Raw genomic sequence first — 19162 nt, forward strand, 5'->3', positions numbered from 1 at the left:
GAAAAGCAGCAAAAATACAGAATACAGTTAAATCCACTCTGCAGTCACACAACTTTCTGAGTGCGGATGAAAATCTTCACTAGATACAAGAGCATTGTTTCGTTATACCAGTCCGAAGCCAGCAAAGCTTACACCAGTCTCTGTGGTTAATGGTGCATGAAAGCGATTGTTATGAAAATAACTGTGTCCACTTACAATATTACTGCCTCTGTCCCAATGGATACCACCCACACAGCAGAGTCAGCAGATTGAAAATGCAGATAATTCTAAGCTGCTTTCCAGTGTTTAAAGTATACAATGCCAAGGGGCCTAGGAATAGCTGGAGTTAAGCTCCTGGACTTTGAAACTGCTCCCAGACATTTGCGTCTTTCACTGTGCCACCAGAGCTGAGGCAGGCATCCCTGGCAGTTACAAAGAGCTTGGGGGCACTGACAGCCCAAATAGCCACTGCTTTCTTCTGAGTGAATGTATCCAAGCTCAAAGCACAGTTTTTGCGTTATTCTTTTGAGTAGAGGTTTGTGGCATTTGGGCAATGGGTGAGGTTGTAACTGTTCAGTCAAATAGCTAACACATGGGGGACTGGGAAAGGAATATGATAAAAAAGTCTAGAGGAATAAAAGTGCTATGTGAGGAATTTCACATTTAGTTCCAAGTACATGATGTAACCAAATCCGACCATTAAGGGAAATATTAGATTTGTATTTTCTGACACAGTCTGCTCTAGCTAATGAAATATTGACCTCACTATGGTGAGGTCCCCCTTAAGTGGTGGACATGAGATCTCTAAAGGGAGAGGGCTTTGTTTTTCTGAATCCAACCTATCCTGCATTTGTTTTCCCTTCGTAAACAATGCAGAAAATGTAGCAGCATTTTAGATTCATTAACAATGTGCTTCAGTGACTTAAGACCTTTCTTTTCAGAATGTCTTAATATCTTAAAAAATCATCTTTAAATATCTCTTTCAGATCTTTAAAGGTCTGCTCTATTGTGATAACGATATCTCAATCTGACCAAAGACCCTCCTGCATCACACTTACTTTGTAAACACACAGTCCACTTTCATAGCATTGTATGTTTTGACAAGTACTTACTAATAGAAAGCTATTTGTAAACAAGAACGGAATGTTATTTTAGGTAAGTCAGCATATAGATCCTACTCCCAGAATCAACATACTTTCGTTTTTACTACATACTGTCCTATTGTTTTTATAGCTTTGGTTTTTGGCTTGAAATCCAGGCCACCCTGAATTTAATAACAGCACTTCCATTGAGTTCAGTCAGAACTGGATTTCGACCTAAATGCCCAATGTTGCTAATGTGGGATGAGGTAAACTTGATCATCAAGTTTTTTTTATGGCCACAACAGATGTTCCTTCTTTTAGACCAATGGAAAGGTCCAGAACCTCATCCACCCTCTAAAACAAAAATACAAGCATTTATTTACAGCTTGCTTCCAGGAATATGAGTTGGCTGATCAGCTGCAAAGTTTCTTCTTGTTTACTTGAAAATAAATATATACACAGTTCTTGCTTTTTCCAAACAGTGACGATGTCTGGATTGTATTTCACCTGTATAGTAATGATATTTTTAGCAAGCTAATATTGCATTATAATTAGCTTAGCACAACAGAAATATCAGCGTAATATTATTGACCTTGTTTTTTAAAAATGCATGCATGTACATCCAGTAAACTACAACATGTTTTGGGTATACATTTTGCTTTTTGTAGATTTATTATTTAGATCAACCACAATGTAACATTCTTATGATCATGAGCCAAGGTACAACCCATGAAAAGTGAAATCAGTAAATGGAAATGTTTTCTTCCTACTGTTGTTATTCAGTGAACTTTCAAATTTGCATGAAACATTGAAGATATGGTGCCTTCTCCAAAAATAGGAAAAAAATAGTGATAGTGTAACAATTGTGATAGCGTAACAACTGTAATCTGAAGTTTTCTTTCATGAGTGGGCTAAAACATTGCTTGATTTGATCGGTATCACATCTCTGGTGTGAATATGCAAAAGTTCTTCCACACAAACAATTAATACATGCTGAGGAAAAGACATGACAGGAACAACATTAGGAAAGCAAGAGTTTTGTATAAAAGGAATAGAGGCCTCACTTAGCATACATACATTGCTTACAAATAAAAACACATCCTTTGTTTTTCCACCCCACTCCCAGCTCCGGCTCTTCTTGGACCTTTGCTCAAGCCAGTTTAACACAAAGAAAGAGCAGGAAATTACGTAACTTTTTGATATATATTTTTTTCCTGTTATTTTGGTGATTTGCACTCATTCAAGTAAAGGTTCAACAAATGCCAAACACAGCATGGCATGTGGCATGAATTTTTTACTAGGAGAGGGAAAATCGTGGTGGAATTAGGAAGACCCACAGGCATCAGAGGGCCATTATGTGCTTGTGAAACAGTACTCAGCTGAAGACATATTCTGAGTTGCTTCTCACTGGCTTAATTAGATGCAAAGGTTGCCAGGCCCAGACAAGAGAAGCAGCAGGAGCAGGCTTCTGGGCATGGGGAGGCATGGAGCCCAGCAAAGGCCTCTAAAGGAACGGCACCCTCAGGCATGATCTGCTTGGTGGCTTCATCTACTTCCTTCTTGTAGAGAAAAGAGGCACTTCTCAGTCTCGTTGTTTCTAAAGCATGCTGGCAACAGGCTGCCTGCTTCAAACGGTTCCCAGCCCTTGAAATCACTGGGAAAGCAGAACTTATGTCACTCTTCTGCTGTGTACGGGCACCCTCTGCTACTGACTACATGCACAGATGACACAGTTGGAAGTCCAGTGCATATTTCTGGGTGGAGAGATTTGTTCTGCCTGGAAGCATTTAGAGGAAAGAACAGACCACAGTATTTGCTGGACTGTATTACAAGAGTAAAAATAGCTCGTGACAAATATTTGTGTCATGGGCACAGGAGCATGAGCTCTGCTTGGAGTGACCAAGGGTCATGCAGGGCTTGGGTGGCACCAGGGAAAGGGAAATCTGGTGTTCAGCAAGGCAGCACATTCCTGCAGGTGACGGAAACATTGTGGAGATAGGGTACAGTTGATAAACAGTTGATAAGCAGCCCGAGAAGAGTTTTGTTCAGTTTGAATGAAGTAATTCAATAAATACAGGGGGGAAAACATAATTTTTGTTTCTGTTGACTTCACCCTTGTCAGTCACAGATTGGTTAGATAGGCAAGGTCCCTGCTGCCCAGCTAGTATCAAATATTAATCCATGATGGGAACTTCAAACCCATTCCAACTACTGATAAGTCCTCATAAGTAATACATGCATAAAGAACTTTAAACAATTGGCATGTTGCAAAACAGCTCCAGGAAAAGAAAACAAACAGACTCTGTGCACCTGATCATCAAGATTTCATTACAAAAGTCAGTAAGTAAGTTCTTTACTATGAGAATGGTGAGGTGCTGGAACAGGCTGCCCAGAGAGGTTGTGAATGCCCAGTCCTGAAGGTGTTCAAGGCCAGGTTGGATGAGGCCCTGGGCAGCCTGGTCTAGTATTAAATGGGGAGGCTGGTGGCCCTGCATGTGGCAGGGGGGTTGGAGATTCGTGATCCTTGAGGTCCCTTCCAACCCTGGCCATTCTGTGATTCTGTGTCAGCAAGGCCACATGCTGTCACAGGTTGTTGTGGCAACAGCATGGTGCAGGCAGGCTGCACAGCATACTGCCAGCAAGGCCAGTGCTTCTCAAAATCATCGTACTTTTTGTGTTCAGGCTTTGCAGATGCTTTACCCACATACCTGGGCTGCAGCGGGTTTACAAGGAGAGTGCAAGTGAATATCTATTTATTGATAAAATAGCTGAAAGCAAATGAGGGTTGAAACTGGTTGGTCTTTAAGCTCTTTTCCAACTCAAGGCCATTCTATGCTGGCTGTTGCCGTAGGTTCAGGTGTGCAGCTGCACGTTGCCTTTGGCCCAAAGGAGTAGGAAATTCACATGGCAAGGAAGAAGCTGAGACACTGGGATGTCAGCAGTGTTCATAAATACCCAAAGAGCGGGTGAAAAGAGGGCTCTTTTCAGTGTTTCCCATTGCCAGGGTCAGAGGCAGTGGGCACAGACTGAGCAGAGGAGGTTCTCCCTGAATGTTGGGAAGCAGTTCCGTGCTGTGGTCACTGAGCACTGGCACAGACTGCCCAAAGGCTATGGAATCTCACTCCAGTTCCTTCGCCTATTTCCACATCAGAAAAACACTCTTTGTTTCCTTCCCTGCTTGGCTGAAGACTGCAAACACATAAGTGATCAAAATAGAACTTGCTGGGCTGATGATGGCTAATAGCAGGTGTCAAAGTGCAGGCATTCCCCCATGGACAAAACACTCCATGGTGGGGCTGGTGCCCAACTCATAGGAGGAAACATAAAGGAGTCTTTTGCATGGAAACGGAGATAAATTGCATCTAAACACTCCAATAATGATAACGTAGAGAGACAGATGTGGTAACTGAGTGTTAGCATCCCTCCACACGCTCTCCTGTTATACAACTGCATTACGTACTATTGACTAGCACAAGTCAGATGCAAAAGCGGAATGTTGTTTGAATTTATCCTTTGGATTTCTGCAAACGGAGAAATGGTGGAGATCTTTAGGAAGAGGGGAAATGTCCTGAAGTTGTACCAGAGGAGGTTCAGATGGCACGTTAGGAAGAATTTCTTCTCAGAAGGAGCGGTGAGGCAGCTGCACCGGCTGCCCATGGAGGCGGTGGAGTCACCGCCGCTGTTGGGGTCCAAGAACCACTGTTGCACCATTAGTTTAGGCGGGGCGCCGCGCGCAGGCAATGCCCGGACTCGGAACTACATTGCCCAGCGCGCCCTGCGGCACGGCGGAGGCGATAAAAGGCGGCGGCGCGGCACTGCTCGCTTTACACGCCGGCTGTCAGGTGCGGGCTGAGGAACCGCGAGGGTCGGTGAGCGCGCCGGTCGGCAGGTGACTCTCGGGGCGCCCCGCCATGGGACCGCAGGACTCGGTGTTGGAGGAGCTGAAGCGGCGGGCGTGCGAGAGCGTGGAGCTGAACGCGGCGCGGCTGGGCGAGCTGAGCCGCAGCATCTGGCGGCGGCCCGAGCTGGCCTACCAGGAGCACCACGCGCACGACGCCATGACCGGTTTTTTCTCTGGCGGGGAGCTGCCGGGCGCCGCCTGGGCCGTGCGGCCCCGCTACAAGCTGGACACGGCCTTCCGAGCCGAGTGGGGCACGGCCGACCCCCCGCGGGGTCCCCGTCCGCTCCACGTCGCCTTCCTGTGCGAGTACGACGCGCTGCCCGGCATCGGCCACGCGTGCGGCCACAACCTCATCGCCGAGGTGGGGGCGGCCGCCGCGCTGGGTCTCAAGGCCGCCCTGGAGAGCCTGCCGCAGCCCGCGCCCGTCGCCGTGCAGGTGGGAGCTCTCCCCTGGGCGGGGGGCCGGCCCCGTGGCCGCTCGGGTCCTGAGCGTGTGTTCTTGTGCCGCAGGTCACGGTGCTGGGCACCCCCGCCGAGGAGCAGGGAGGAGGCAAGATCGACCTGATCAACGCCGGGGCGTTTGACGGCTTGGACGTGGTCTTCATGGCTCACCCCTCGCAGGAAAACGCGGCTTATCTGCCCGATGTGGCTGAGCACGAGTGAGTGAACGGGCTCACGTGGAAGGGCTCGCCTCGCTGTTGTCCTTCGTTCCCCTCCCCGAGCTGCTGCTTGGAGGACGTTGAGGTTAGGCCGGGACCTTGCAGGTGCCCTCCAGAGGAGGAATTTGCAGTCAGCGGACGGTAGTCAGCAGGTCGCTGTTGGGCACTCCGCTCTTCCAAGGGGAAGAGCTCTTCCGTATCTACTTAAAGCACTTAAAGAACCCTGATCTTGTGTGTCCTCAGAATCCATTTTTTAATTCCAATATCTCTAGGTGTTTCTTTCTATATGTGCATCTACTGCTCTTCTCTCTCTTAAAAAAAAAAAAAAAAAAAAAAAAAAAAAATTTCATTTAAAAAGCACCTTTTTTTTCTATTTGAGAACATACATGGGGGGGACATCTCATTAATTGTAATTTCTTGCATTTCTGGGCACCAAATCAAAGAATTCTCAATACATCTTGTTTTAATCAGTTTTGAAAGTGCTTGTTTTTACCTCTTGCCTCTGGAAACAGCTGGCAACCAGCTGAGTCTGAGTGCTGTTTGGGTCCTTAGTAATTTCTGGTCTAAATTTAATTATGGCTATTCTGTATCTATTAACTCTAATATCAGCTTTGTCTTCAGATTCAAATTATTTCCTGACATTCTCTCATGCGTACCATCACTATATGTACAAACAGCAGTCATGCCCTCATTCCACCTTTTTCCATTCTGGTGGCAGCGCAGTTCTTTGGCAATACTGCCTTGTCATCTCTTGATTAGCTCACATGTTCATTTTCTGCACTTGTTCTGTACTTGTACTTGCAGGGACTTCTTGTCTTGTTCCTTGCTGGATGTGTAACTAGAGCTGTACACTTCGGATGGAATTGCATTGCTGAGCTAATGCCAGGGCCACAGAGTGTCATTTCCCAGGAACTTCTACACATAGGCAATCTTAGAGTGATTTGGCTTTCAGTGAACTGATACTTTCCTTTGTAGGCAGCTAGCATCAATGGGGCTTTCACCTTCAGTTATTTTCAAGCAAGCGCTTCTACAGAGGAATGCTTAGTCTGATTTTAAGTATTTTTTAGTTGAATTCTTTTTCTGCTCTGTTAGGATTATGCCATTTGTCTTTTAGTGTTATAAACCTTTTTCAGTGTTTTAGTGTCTTAGCAGTATTCTGTCAGCAGCTTGTTAATAGCAAGTACCTTTTATGCCATAGTTACCAATGGTACTTGATCCTACGGACTTGCCCTGCAGGATCTTTTCTAGTAACCTCTTTCCAATCATTTTTTTTCCACATGTATTTAAATCAGCACTCATAAATTCTGTAACAATTGTCCAGCCGTCTGACTTGAGTACTGAGTGCTGTTTTCATCTTGGCTGTGTTACCTCCCATCCCTGTGTGTGCTTGATTTTATTGGCCTTTTTTATTTCTTTGCAGTGTTTCTCCTGGAGAATAATTTATCCAGGTGCTGTTTAGCTTTACGGTTCAAATTGACAAGATTGGCAAGAAGACCTAGTTCTCATTCTGTATCTAGTCCTCTGTTAGATTCCTTCATCATGTGAAGAATCTGAACTGTTTAATCTGAAGTGTTTGATATTTTTTTTTTCTTTGACGCTTAGCTCAGCTAGACTTTCAGTTGCTGTTTAAGACTGTTTGTAGTCTTTATTGGCAGTTCTTTCTCCATTTCATCTTTTGTAATGGCCCCTTGAGATTGATACAATAAGATTTGGGAATCCCCTTTGTGAGTTGATACCCTCTTGCAGGGTACACATCCCAGTTAGCCTTTAAAGCTTGAAGGCAGAGGAGACGTGGAATTGAAGTACTAAGTGGAAACAACTTGCTACCTCCAACAGCTGGAAGTACTCAGCTTATGTCATGATTGAAATAATGAGATTTCAAACTTACAAAGACTGCTTTCATGCTTTGCATTTGGTCTTTTGGTTGTTTCTAAGGAATTTTAGAATTAACAATCACTAAATTATTAGTGCATCTATTTGCATACTCAGGCTGACCTCTGCCTCAGATAAAATCAACATCCTGGGATAAGTGTTGTGAATGCATGCCATAATGTGGTGATACTTACTTTTCACCAGATTAGCCTGGGGTTTTTGTTGTTGGTAGAACAGAAAGTTGGGAAACTGCATCATCCACCAAAATCTGTTTTTATTCTGGATGTGATGTTTGTGTTGCAATAGAGGCCCTAAGAGAAGGAGTGCAGAACTTCTTTAATAAGCAGCTTCGTGTTTCTTGTGGACAAAAATGATTGCAACATGGCTTTCATTTTTACTTTGTCTTCTCTCTAACTTGGAGAATGTTAGGGATTTGTCCCGTCATCTTTATGAGCTGATTTGAAGGCTGCAATCTAATGCTTGGGATGTTAAACTCATACTCTCCAGAGTGGAATGTGTGATCCTTGTGGAGGAAGAGAGAGGAAGAAAAAAGGGCATTACAAAAGCTTGCTTAGTTTAGATTGCACACACTGAAGGAGTCATTTTGTGCTGCAGCAGGGGACTCCACTGTGTCCCTTATTGCTGTCTGGTGTCTGAGTGCCAGTATTGGCCTAGAGCTGTGGCGTGGTTCCAGGCCTGAGAGGTCATTGAGGACAAGTGGCTGAGTTGGTGTTTGTGTAGGGCAGGGATGGCCGTGGTAGGCTTTCCCTAGCTGGGTGAGTGACAAGTGTGTGTTTTGGGAAACTCTGTGAGCCTGAGAATAGAACATCATATGTAAAGGTCTGGGATTTGAGTTCCAGGCAGTTCAGTTAAAACCTCTGGTATTGATAAAAGCTGGTATTTGCATATTTGAGAAATGGTAATAAATGGAGATGTCAACATTTAATATCTGCCTTATGTGTGGAGAGTTTTCATGTAACTGAAGATGCTAAATTTCTTTGTAAGGCTAATAAATGGCACTCAGCAGAAGATTTCACACTTGCCTTCATCCTATCTGTTATGCTGAGGTGTGGTATTATGACTGAACCTGGAGGGCACCTTTTGCAGTGGGTTTCCTCCTCACTGCAAGCTCTTCTCACAGCATTTTTTGGTGTGTGAAGGGAAAGGGCATTAGTGCAGTGTAATGTACATCTTAATACTACGCTGTGCTTTTACTGCACTTAAAACTTGACTTTTTGTTTAGACATGGATTGTGTGATCTTACTAATGTACTGTCCATTATGTATAGCTTACAGTGCAAATTTAAAAGTTTGGCAAGAACTAGGGCAGTAAACTTCTAATGTTGAATCAGTTATCCTCTGAGAAGAATATTAGTAAGTATCTCAGAACAATCAGGATGGTATAGAAAGGTACTGGGGGAATTTAAGTATTACAGGAAGCCTTTAATCTGCAGACTGTGCATTATGGGAACTGTTTTGCCTGATTGGCTCTTGATATCTGATATCATCAACTTTCTAGAAATCTTTCAACACCTTCCTTCTCTCAAAGGTAGTTTAACTTTGCAATGGTGTCATGTTAGGTAAATTGTTGTTTGGTGTTCTGCTGCACAAGGCTTAAATGTGATTGTGTGAACAAAAGGGACTTTTTGTTTTAGAGGCTTTTTTTTTTTTAAGTGAATGAATAGCAAATAAGCAATGCCTTTTATTTCCTAGCGTGACTGTGAAATACTATGGAAAAGCTTCTCATGCTGCTGCTTATCCTTGGGAAGGAGTTAATGCATTAGATGCTGCTGTTCTTGCATACAACAATCTGTCTGTTTTAAGACAGCAAATGAAACCCACCTGGAGAGTTCATGGTGAGATCTTCATTAAATCTGATGTCCAGCACGTAAGACTTTAGGCTGTTCAAATACTAACTTGCAAAATCCTACAATTTGAGATACTGCACTGTTGCATTAAATTAGTAGTGTCACTTCAAATACTGTGGAATGTCACTGTTTCACTTAAATAGTATGCAATATTTACAGTCATTTGTGTCACAGTGAACTGTTGAAAATAAGCTTAATTTCAAGTCTTTGCACCTGAAGTTGCAGTTCAGAAAGGAGCTAAGTGTGCTTCAGTAGAATTCCTTAAAATTTGTGTGTGTTTTTGCAGAGGCTTAAGATCAAATGCTTCTGTGTAAAGAAGTATTACTTTCTGCTTCATTTTTGTAGTCCCTCATGTTGACATGTAGTGTTTCAGTGACTTAAATTTATTTTCAGAAGTGCTAAGAAAAGTGATGGCAGGAGTCTGTGGTTCTGAATAGTGGTCCAGTCAGATGTGCTGGATGCTATTATTTAATATGTAGTAGACCTTGAAGTAGAAATACACCTTTCTTTTCCAATAAGATATGCTAACTGTTAAGCTTCATTTACCTCAAAAATCTTGCATTTCTTTTTGCATGGTGAGAAAGTTGCAGAAGTTGAGCTGCCCGTTAGCTGTAAACCCAGATTTTCCCTCCTATACCCAGTACAGCTTTCTCAAAGCTTAAATTAAGGACATGTCCATTGCTAAAGGACTTATGAATGTAGAGTTGTTTATTTGGAAAACTTGTGAGCTATGACTCTTACAGAATTCCTGAGCTCATGACCATTATATATCGTGGCAGCTTGTGCTCTCTAACACCTGTGCATATTTCTCTCCAGGAGATCTAAATGGAGTCTGGAAGCCCTAATCTGTAGATGAAGATAACATTTGCAGTTCTGCTGCTGAGCTTACCGAATGAGTTTCAGTGGGTGTAGCCTTGCCTCTCTAACCTGTTTCTCCATAGGAGAAAAGACATTTGAATTTGGGTATATGAAACTCATGTTGCAGGTTTAAGAAGGGACTTGGAGGTGACAAACTCTTCTATTTTTCTCTTGGTTTCTGCAAGCCTCATTAGCAAAAAAAAAAAGTCTAAACAAACCTTGTTGAAGTAACACTCCCACAGCTACAGTAATACTTAAATTGTGTTGATAAATTTACTGCCATTGGTTGTCAAGCTGAATAAAATTTAAAATGTCTGTTGGGAAGGTGTAAGCAACCAGAATGAGATTTTATTCTAGGAATGCTTTGCTTACATCTGTGTATTAGATGTGTTGTGTTGCAGGCTTGCATTAACTAACTGCCCTAAGTGATCCTGTGAATCTTAGACTTAACCCACTAACAAGCACTAAAATACTTTTCCATTGTTTTAAGTCAAGAATCTCTGAGCAGTGTTTTATGTAATTGAACATGTTATATTGAGTTGGTCTGGTATTTTCTTCCTTCTCCACTTATGAGTAAATGTTGCAACTTGAAAAGCAGATTATTTTTCTTTCTGTTCAACAAGTTATATTAAACAGTGTGCTAAAGTGAAGTTCTATGTAGAAGCAGGGTTCTGTCTGCAGAGCAGACTGCTTTTAAGATCTGCTCTCCATTTATTATTGTATATTCATATTTAAGTAAATGCATACTCTTAGGCTCTATCCAGTTATGCTTACAAAGTGCTGCATTGAAGAAAAGGAGAGCTGTTTGCTCATTAAGCTACTTGTTTTGAGCAGCCATGTTTTGATATGTCATGCGAATCTGCATGATTGCTTGCTGATTTTCTGGTTCTTTGTTTATGATGTCTGTGTCTCATCTGAGCTATTCCCTTTATGGTGGGCTAGAGCTGATTGTTGCTTGATTCAGCACTTTGCTTGGACTGTATTCCAGATTAAAAATGTTGACTTTGGAGTTCCTAGTATTTATAAACTTTTTGCATCAAAGGTAAGGATTTGTTGCCCCTTTCCATCCTGACAGCACGGCCTTTTCAGGCTTCAGTTACACACATCAGTCCTTTCGTGCACTATTTCCATTTAAAGTAGATAAGTGGTTCTGAGGTTCAGTGGAGATCAAATCATATTCCACATATATAAATTGAGAGCAGGAGGCCTGGAAAAAAGGCAGCCTGTTGGAAGCTGCTAGCTGTCACGTAGTATTGATGACTACAGTATTTTATTGTTGAAATTGCTAAGTATTGTGTTTTTCTGATAATGCCTCTGATGCCATGATCAGAAAGGATGTAGCTATTGGGTGTTTCCTTGAAGGAATTCTTGAAACTCAAACTTAACTCCAATAAAACTGTATGTATGTATAGTATACACTGTAAGATTTCTGAAGAATTAGTATAAGAAATCTAATAAACTTTCTGTCCCATGTAGAACACACATCGTATCAGCATTGCACAGTAATGTGATGTGGTCATTACATTTTTCTCTTCAAGCTGGTTGAAGCTGGAAACATCCTAGTTGAGGAAACCTTTAAAAGCTGGAAATGAAGGTAGCCTTTATAACAGGCTATATTCTTTGTCACTGACAATCAGATTACTTTGCAACTATAATGCACTAGATTCCAGGGGATTAATTACAAATGCTAGCTTGGTTTGTCATTAGGCTTGTAGCAGATGTCTAACCAAAGAATAAGGTGAAATCATGCTGGAAAGCATGTACACGTTCCACTTAATCTGATCTGATGTGATAAAGAAATTTTGCTTACGCACTGTTTTTTGGCATTTTGTATTTCATACTCAACTGATGCTTGGGTTTTGTATGTATTTAGTTCTTGAGTGAAGAGTTTCACGACAAAGATGAAGATGAAGCAGTAGGATTTAACACTGATGGTTTAACTTGATTTTCCTCTTTCTACAGGTGTTATAAAAAATGGTGGTGTGAAACCTAATATCATTCCTTCTTACACTGAAATGGAGTTTTACTTGCGCGCCCCTTCAATTAAAGATCTTTCTGTTCTGACAGAGAAGGTTGAGGACTGCTTCAAAGCTGCAGCACTGGCCACAGGATGCAAAGTATGAATATATTTTCATGGCCCTGTGTTTTGATCTTGAGTTGAGGAGCATGGAATTGAACACAGCACACTAAATAGGATCTTGGAGAGGGAAATAATCTTTTTCCTTATCCTGCTGGTTATTCAGGATACTGAGTAACTGAGCTCAGTTTACATTTGGTCCCATTACCTCAAGGACGCCATACTGAATCCTGTTCAGTATATTGTGTTTCCTCACCATTTGGCTTCCAGACAGCACTGCTGCATGGGATACTTCCCTCCTAGATGTAGGACATTGGATTTGTTGAAGTTCATGAGGTCCCTGCCAGCCTGTTTCTATTCTTGTCATGCTGACATCCTTCTGCATAGTATGTAGCTCAGCCTTCAGCTTTCACTTGCTTACCTGTTACATTATTGCCTGCTCCACACCAATTAGGTGTAGTTGGCAAACTTGGATGTGCTCCTGTTGTCTGTAATGGTAATAAGGATACCAAAACAGGAATGGCACCCATGCTGACTCCAGAGGGATGCTAGAAGTAACATGCAACAACATATGGATTTTTGTGTCACGGTTCATAACCCTTTGAGGCTGAATGTCATCCATGTCCACTGAACGAAATGTCATCATGAAAAGCTGAACTCGGTCATGTACTGTCAGTCTTCAGTAAATTTTCTCACCTTATAACTCTTCTACCTTGGTTTTAGGAAGAATTAACTCCATAGTTTTCCCAGGAGCTTGAGGATAGGATAGTAAATTCCAAGGTTCTCGTGACCCTTCAAGATAAATATGACAGCATTTTTTCAGTCACTTGGAACATCCCTCTACTTCAGTGACATTTAAAAAGTGATAGCTCATGATATGCAGTGGTGTTCCTTTCTCACTGAGCGCCCTGAATGCCTCCCATTCCTCTCTTGTGGCTGGTTCAAACAAAGATTGCCTTGGAATCTGTTTATAAGATAGGAGGTTCTGGTTGCTCTTGCTACATGGTGCTAATGAGCTCATCAGAACAAAGAGGTATCAGGTATGTAATTGTGAAGCAGTGAATTGTGAGGAGCGTTTTAGGTGCTGTTTGCCTGTTTTGGCTTCTCCACTGCAGCTGGAGAAGGGCTTAATGCAGTCTGCTTCATTATGAATAAAAGCTGAAATCTCTTTTGGAACTTGATGTTGGTATATAAATGTTTGAAAACAAGTGTAAAAAATATATATTGTGTGAATTCATTCTGTAAACATTATTGAGGCTGTAATTATTGGAACTGCTTTAAAATAACAAAACAGTGAAACAGACTTAAATTGATTTTGACATAGGTTGATAGTACCTGCAGTGAAAATCATTAGAGGCTATTACAGGAAGATTTTCCTGCTCTTTTTAGAGATGTAGTCAGTGAAACGCGTACGGTATTTGACTGGCTCTTGGAAGCTTGACAGAAAATAAAGCTAATGTTTGGCTGAATGTTATATTTCTGAAAGAGACTTTGTGCTTTTGTCTGCTTTGATATGGTTCTGAAGTATGGACGTGTGCTTTTTCAGTCTTTGTTTACATTAAACTGCCTTGGGTTGGAGAAAGGTGTCTAACAGCTTGTTTCTCTTGACTAGGTGGAAATAAAAGGGGGTAAAAATGATTACTACAATGTGCTTCCAAATAAAAGTCTGCAGAAGATTTACAAGGAGAATGGAAAGAAGCTTGGAATAGAATTTATATCAGAAGACTGCGTTTTGAATGGTTTGTCAGGTAACTCAATCTATTTCTTTTGTTATGACAAGTCTTAAGTGTGTAAAAGGATGAGATAGAGGTAGGTTAAACAAAACAGTTTGGTCAGAAGAGAAGGTCAGATTAGAAAACTGGACTCCCTGGACTGCCCAGGGAGGTGGTGGAGTCACCGAGCCTGGGGATGTTCAAGGAAAGGCTGGATGTTGTGTTGAGGGACATGGTTTAGTGGGAGCTATTGGGAATAGGTGAACGGTTGGACTGGATGATCTTGAAGGTCTTTTCCAACCTTAGTGATTCTATGATTCTATGATTCTAAAACTGAAACAGTGTAAAAGGGTCATATCTCTGGCCTCTGCTCGTTTGCTATAGAAGCAGAGAAATTTCCCGACACATATTGAAAGCAATAATTGCTTTGTGGTAATATTTCTGAAAATATTTCAAGTAAGGAACGCTCAAATTTGGGATGAATTGAGGCTCCTTGTGTTTACTTTTCATATGGTTTTCAATGTTTTCTTTTAGGGTATCAGTTTCTTCTGTTGAAAGGGAAGGAAAGCTCAGTTGCTTCTCCATGTCTGTGCAGCAGCAAAGTCATTAACAGATGAGCATACTCACTGCCACCTCTACACGTGTATTAGTCCTTACAGCTATCTAGGCAGCTAAGCATCATGAAGTCTGTCTTTAGTATATCAGATCACACTGCATTGTGGCATGCACCACTCTTTTGCACTCAAATTGGAAAGATGTAAAAGAGTTGAGTTAGACTGAGGAGGTGCCGTGACCTGTTCCTCCTGCTGATAGGATCACTTTATTGCAGGATGTTGGTGACCTCCCGAAGCACCCACCCTTATGATAACTTATTCTGGTATCTTTAGGGTTCATAGATTTTGCTGGTACCCTGTGCACAGGATTGGTGTAGATGAAGTTAAGCAAACAGTATGTTTTGAAAATACTCCTTTTGAAGTTTTGGGGCTGAATAAAAAGGCCTCCTGGTGTCAGTTGCATTTTTCTTTTCCATTCATGCTTTGTGGTAATAACAGACTTCCAGACTTGCTCAATGACGTAAATAGGCTTCAGTATTTGCTTCAGGGTATTTTTCTGAGGAGCTGGAGTTCCAGTACATTTCTGTTGAAGGTAATGCACGAATGTATATTGCATTCATAACTGCTGTTCTTCATATTTCCTGTGCTTCTCTGGCAAGCTTACAGTTTCAGGTGTTTGACTGGAAGCTATTGGGGCAGCTGTTGCTTTAAACATACTGATAGGTTCTTATCACTAAGGAGTTAACAGTTTTCTGGCAGTGGGAAGATTTGACTGCCATGTTTGTACTTAATAAATGAATTTTTATCCATTAAACTCTCATCTTTTAAACTATCAATGCCTGGTTTAAATACCTTACATTCAGCAAAAATAATTCAGAACTGATATTAGTGGATGTGACTGGAGATGAACATGGTTTCACGCGAATTACATGATAATGAACTGGGATGTGCTGGAAATTTGATTCATTTGCTGATTGAAAGCAGGAAAAAAGCCAGCACAATCTTTTCAGCTGGTTGTGTGTTAGGGCAAGTCTAGAACTCTTGGTTTAGTCTGGAGGAGGCAGACCTTTTAGACTCCTGATTTGTCTTTCCAGATTTACTAAAGAATGTATGAATAGTACAGAGTCCTGCAAATGAAAACAATTTAGTGCTGTGCCAAGAGTTGAATTCTCTTCAAATTCAAACTGAAATTTTTATGGAAAATGACACTTTTTTTTTTTTTTTGGAGAAGCCTTTCTCATTCAGTTTATGTGCAGGCATAGAAGATACCAAACTAGTCCTGTCCTCTTTTATCACAGACTGTAGTCTCTGTGGACTCACTTTTATTAACTACGTTTCAACATAAGGATCTGTGTTCTTCAATCAGTTCACTACCAAGTCTCAAAGCATTGCTGATGTATTCTCACCAACAGTGTAATGATATGGAGTCTACCTGATGTGTTAGAAAGAATTTAAATAGTTGGATAAGTCCCTTCAAAAGTCACCTCTGAAGAAACTCTTGCAGCTCTGACCTGAAAAAAGCTCGTGAGAATCCCTTAGTTGGTCATCCCTCTTTACCCACCCCCACTCTGAAACAAGGTCATTTTATGCTTTCCCTGCTACCTGAATTTCACAGTAACTGGTGCGTTTAGAAGCCACAGAAAGGAACATCTCTTTAACAAATATGGAAGAACTGAGTGGATTGCCTATCTGGCTTTAGTAATAATTTCAAAAAACCTCTCAGGACGTAGTTATGAACTCTTAGATGATTTATTATTAAGGATCTACCACTTTGGGATGGTGTCTTTAAATAGATGATGTAGTCCTTGAGATGGTTGCTGTTGCTAGCTCATAAACCAGTGGTGCCAGCTAGTCAGGGATGGCTATCAAGAATTCTTTATATCTACAAAGCAGTAGCATTCTGTTTGGAGTTCAGTTTGGGTCTTGTTTTCTTCAGGAGTGTTTGTGCAGTTAATGTTTCCATAACTGAGAATGATGAAAAAGTGCCAGAAAATGTATTTGTCCTCAGTCTGTTTTTGTTTAAGAATAGCTTGTACTTCAGAGTTTGTACTTGCTGTGAAACACTTGCATAGTGGTGAAAAGAGGTAACTGTTGGAGCTGCTGATAGGTGCTGGAGCAGGATTTGCAATAGCTGGGCTGTGCCAAACTCAGAGGCTTGGAGCTTACCTCTTTTCTGAATGAACAGCTTACTCAGGAGGTGCTTGATGAGAATCTCAGTAAATGGGATAGGAGCAGATTTATGTATTTTTGTTGCAGTCCAGTAACAAATTAGTGACCAGAAGCACGCTGCAGAGCATCTGAAGATAGTTAAGAAAATCTTGGTTCTCTGATGGGAGATTTTTGTGTAGATAATGACTCATTGGAAATGCTTACATGTTAGTATTTGGGACAAAGGATATCCTGTTTTAAATGTGGGATGGAGTTGGTATCTGTCATAGATTTTCCTACGTCATTTTCAACTCTTCAATACATTGACTGAGAATTTTCATGCTACTTCTAGGTTCCACAGATTTTGGAAATGTTACCTTTGTAGTCCCTGGGCTTCATCCTTATTTTTATATTGGTTCTGATGCCTTGAATCACACTGAGCAATACACAGAAGCTGCAGGTGAGTGAAAGTGGAAATTGGTCAGAAGCTTACATCTAGAACCCTGAAGCACTGTATGGTGTGGTTGCTGACTCTTTGCTACAGTACAATTAAGGAACTAAATATGTTGAATTGCACAAGATTAAAGCTTTTTTGTGCTTCTGAAGTGTTCAGAGCTACTGTATAGTAAATGTGTAGATGCACTGAAGTGCAAGTACTGGATCTAAAAGAGACTGCATGTGACTGGCTGTGTAGAAATGGAGTTGCTTTCTTCAAGCATGATGAGGTATGAGCTGAATATGGATCTTGAAACAACTTAATTGCAGAGCTACAAAGGAAAAGCTGAAAATGTCTAGCATTTCTACTTTTGTATTTAAAATTAAATATATATGGAAAGATGACCCTTTCCTTATAGTGAAAGCTGGACTTCTCTTCAGAATACTGCCTACTAAGAAGTTAGAAGAATTAGCCAGCACTGGTGGCATGTTCTAAGAGTTTCTAAATATGAGTCAAGAGATGAAAGTAGTAATTTTTATTCCTAAAGCACAGTGTTCTGCAAATAGAGGTGACAATGTAAAACTCTGCCTTTTCTAAAAATGGAAGTGTGAACATTTGCTTTCCTACTTTCCATCTTCTTTATGTAAGAAGCAGAAAGTTAAGCACTTCCGTATCAGAAATTGTTTTGTGGCATCAGTTGTGCTTCACATGGTTAGATTTTTGGGAAACTTTCTGTACTTGAAACTCTAGGATCTTCCTTTATCAAATGTTTTACACAATGATCTAGTAGATGAAATCTAATATTAGTTATCTAACATGAAATTTTTCTTACCTTTTTTCCACAGGCTCACAGAATGCCCAGTTCTATGCTTTGCGCACAGCAAAAGCTTTGGCTATGACAGCATTGGATGTCATTTTCAATCCAGATCTACTTGAACAAGTTAGAGAAGACTTCAGACAAATGAAGCTGAAAGAAGAGGGACATCTAAATCAAGCAGAAACTGACAGAAAGCCTGGTGCTGGTATAGGAGCATGTGCCTCACGCTAAACCTTATTAAACCTCTCTCAGTAGGGTTGATTCAATGGGGACACTTTGAATGTCAGTCAGGCCTGGGGTAGACAAGTAGCTGAAGAAACACTGACTTGAGGAGAATCAAATAATAACATTGCTTTTAAAAATGCACACTTTCCTGTAGCTGTAATATTTGCTGTACTCAGTATGGTGGTGAATTTCGGAGAGACCTCAGATACGTTGTGTGCAAGTTGAGTAAATGGTAGCATTTAGATCTCTTAAGAGATTCTCTTTTGCTATTGAGGTATCCCTTATGGAGCATACAGCACTTACATGGAAACTTCTGAAATAAGCATTATTCACTCTGATCACAGGCTGATTCTGACCTACAAGGCCAGTTCCCTTGTCTTGGAACAAGGCAAACTTAAAACCTGAGATGATTTCACTGGAGGGAAGGAATATTTGGAAACAGGCCTGTTTTTGATGGTAGCAGCTTCTAGCAGTGGAAGAGAACTGTTTATGTAGAGACAAGACCTGTTAAGTTTGACTGTTCTGAAATGTACTGACCATCCTTCTGATAAATTTTAGAGGTGTTATTTAGTCCTCCAAAAAAAAAAAACCCAAAAACATGAACAATCAACAATAAGCAGCTGAGTGTTTCTGTCTAGCACTAGTTTGTATTGTTAAAGTTCTACTCCAGACAAAACAAATGCTTATGAAACATTGCATTAGCCTGATCTAATGAATGTATACAGCAAAAGCAGTGAAACTGTTTTTTAGGAGAATGCAAGTGTGATACTGTGGAACATCAAGTGAAGGTAACTTTAAACTTGCTGAGTGCCGACTCTGATTGTAAGTTTTGAGAAGCTTGCACTGACAATTTCTTGTGAAGGAGCTGATTTCTCAAACCTGTTTTGTCCTGTATCCCAAGCATCAGATCTGTTAAATCTTGTCAGTTGTCATTTCTGTGAAGCATTTGGTTTCTTTTATCCTTATTTGACTTCC

The 19162-nt window shown here is 41.2% G+C and overlaps 1 protein-coding gene across 1 annotated transcript; it reads left to right on the forward strand.

Moving 5' to 3' along the window:
• Positions 1-4871: 4871 nt before the first annotated feature.
• On the forward strand, positions 4872-18784 carry PM20D2 (peptidase M20 domain containing 2). Its single transcript, XM_048937824.1, has 7 exons — positions 4872-5398; positions 5473-5621; positions 9206-9348; positions 12181-12335; positions 13908-14043; positions 17062-17169; positions 17991-18784. The coding sequence occupies exons 1-7, from the start codon at positions 4973-4975 to the stop codon at positions 18191-18193; spliced, it is 1320 nt and encodes a 439-aa protein (XP_048793781.1). The 5' UTR covers positions 4872-4972; the 3' UTR covers positions 18194-18784.
• The last annotated feature ends 378 nt before the right edge of the window (positions 18785-19162 follow it).

This window comes from Lagopus muta, chromosome 2 (genome assembly GCF_023343835.1).
Source record: "Lagopus muta isolate bLagMut1 chromosome 2, bLagMut1 primary, whole genome shotgun sequence".
In the NCBI taxonomy this organism is placed as follows: domain Eukaryota; kingdom Metazoa; phylum Chordata; class Aves; order Galliformes; family Phasianidae; genus Lagopus; species Lagopus muta.

What these genes read in the sequence shown, in the direction of transcription:
- PM20D2 (XM_048937824.1), top strand. Translation starts at nt 4,973, where the DNA reads ATGGGACCGCAGGACTCGGTGTTGGAGGAGCTGAAGCGGCGGGCGTGC. An exon ending in CGTTTTGAATGGTTTGTCAG is followed by an intron (nt 14,044 to 17,061) that starts GTAACTCAATCT and finishes TGCTACTTCTAG; the next exon opens with GTTCCACAGATTTTGGAAAT. An exon ending in GCAATACACAGAAGCTGCAG is followed by an intron (nt 17,170 to 17,990) that starts GTGAGTGAAAGT and finishes TTTTTTCCACAG; the next exon opens with GCTCACAGAATGCCCAGTTC.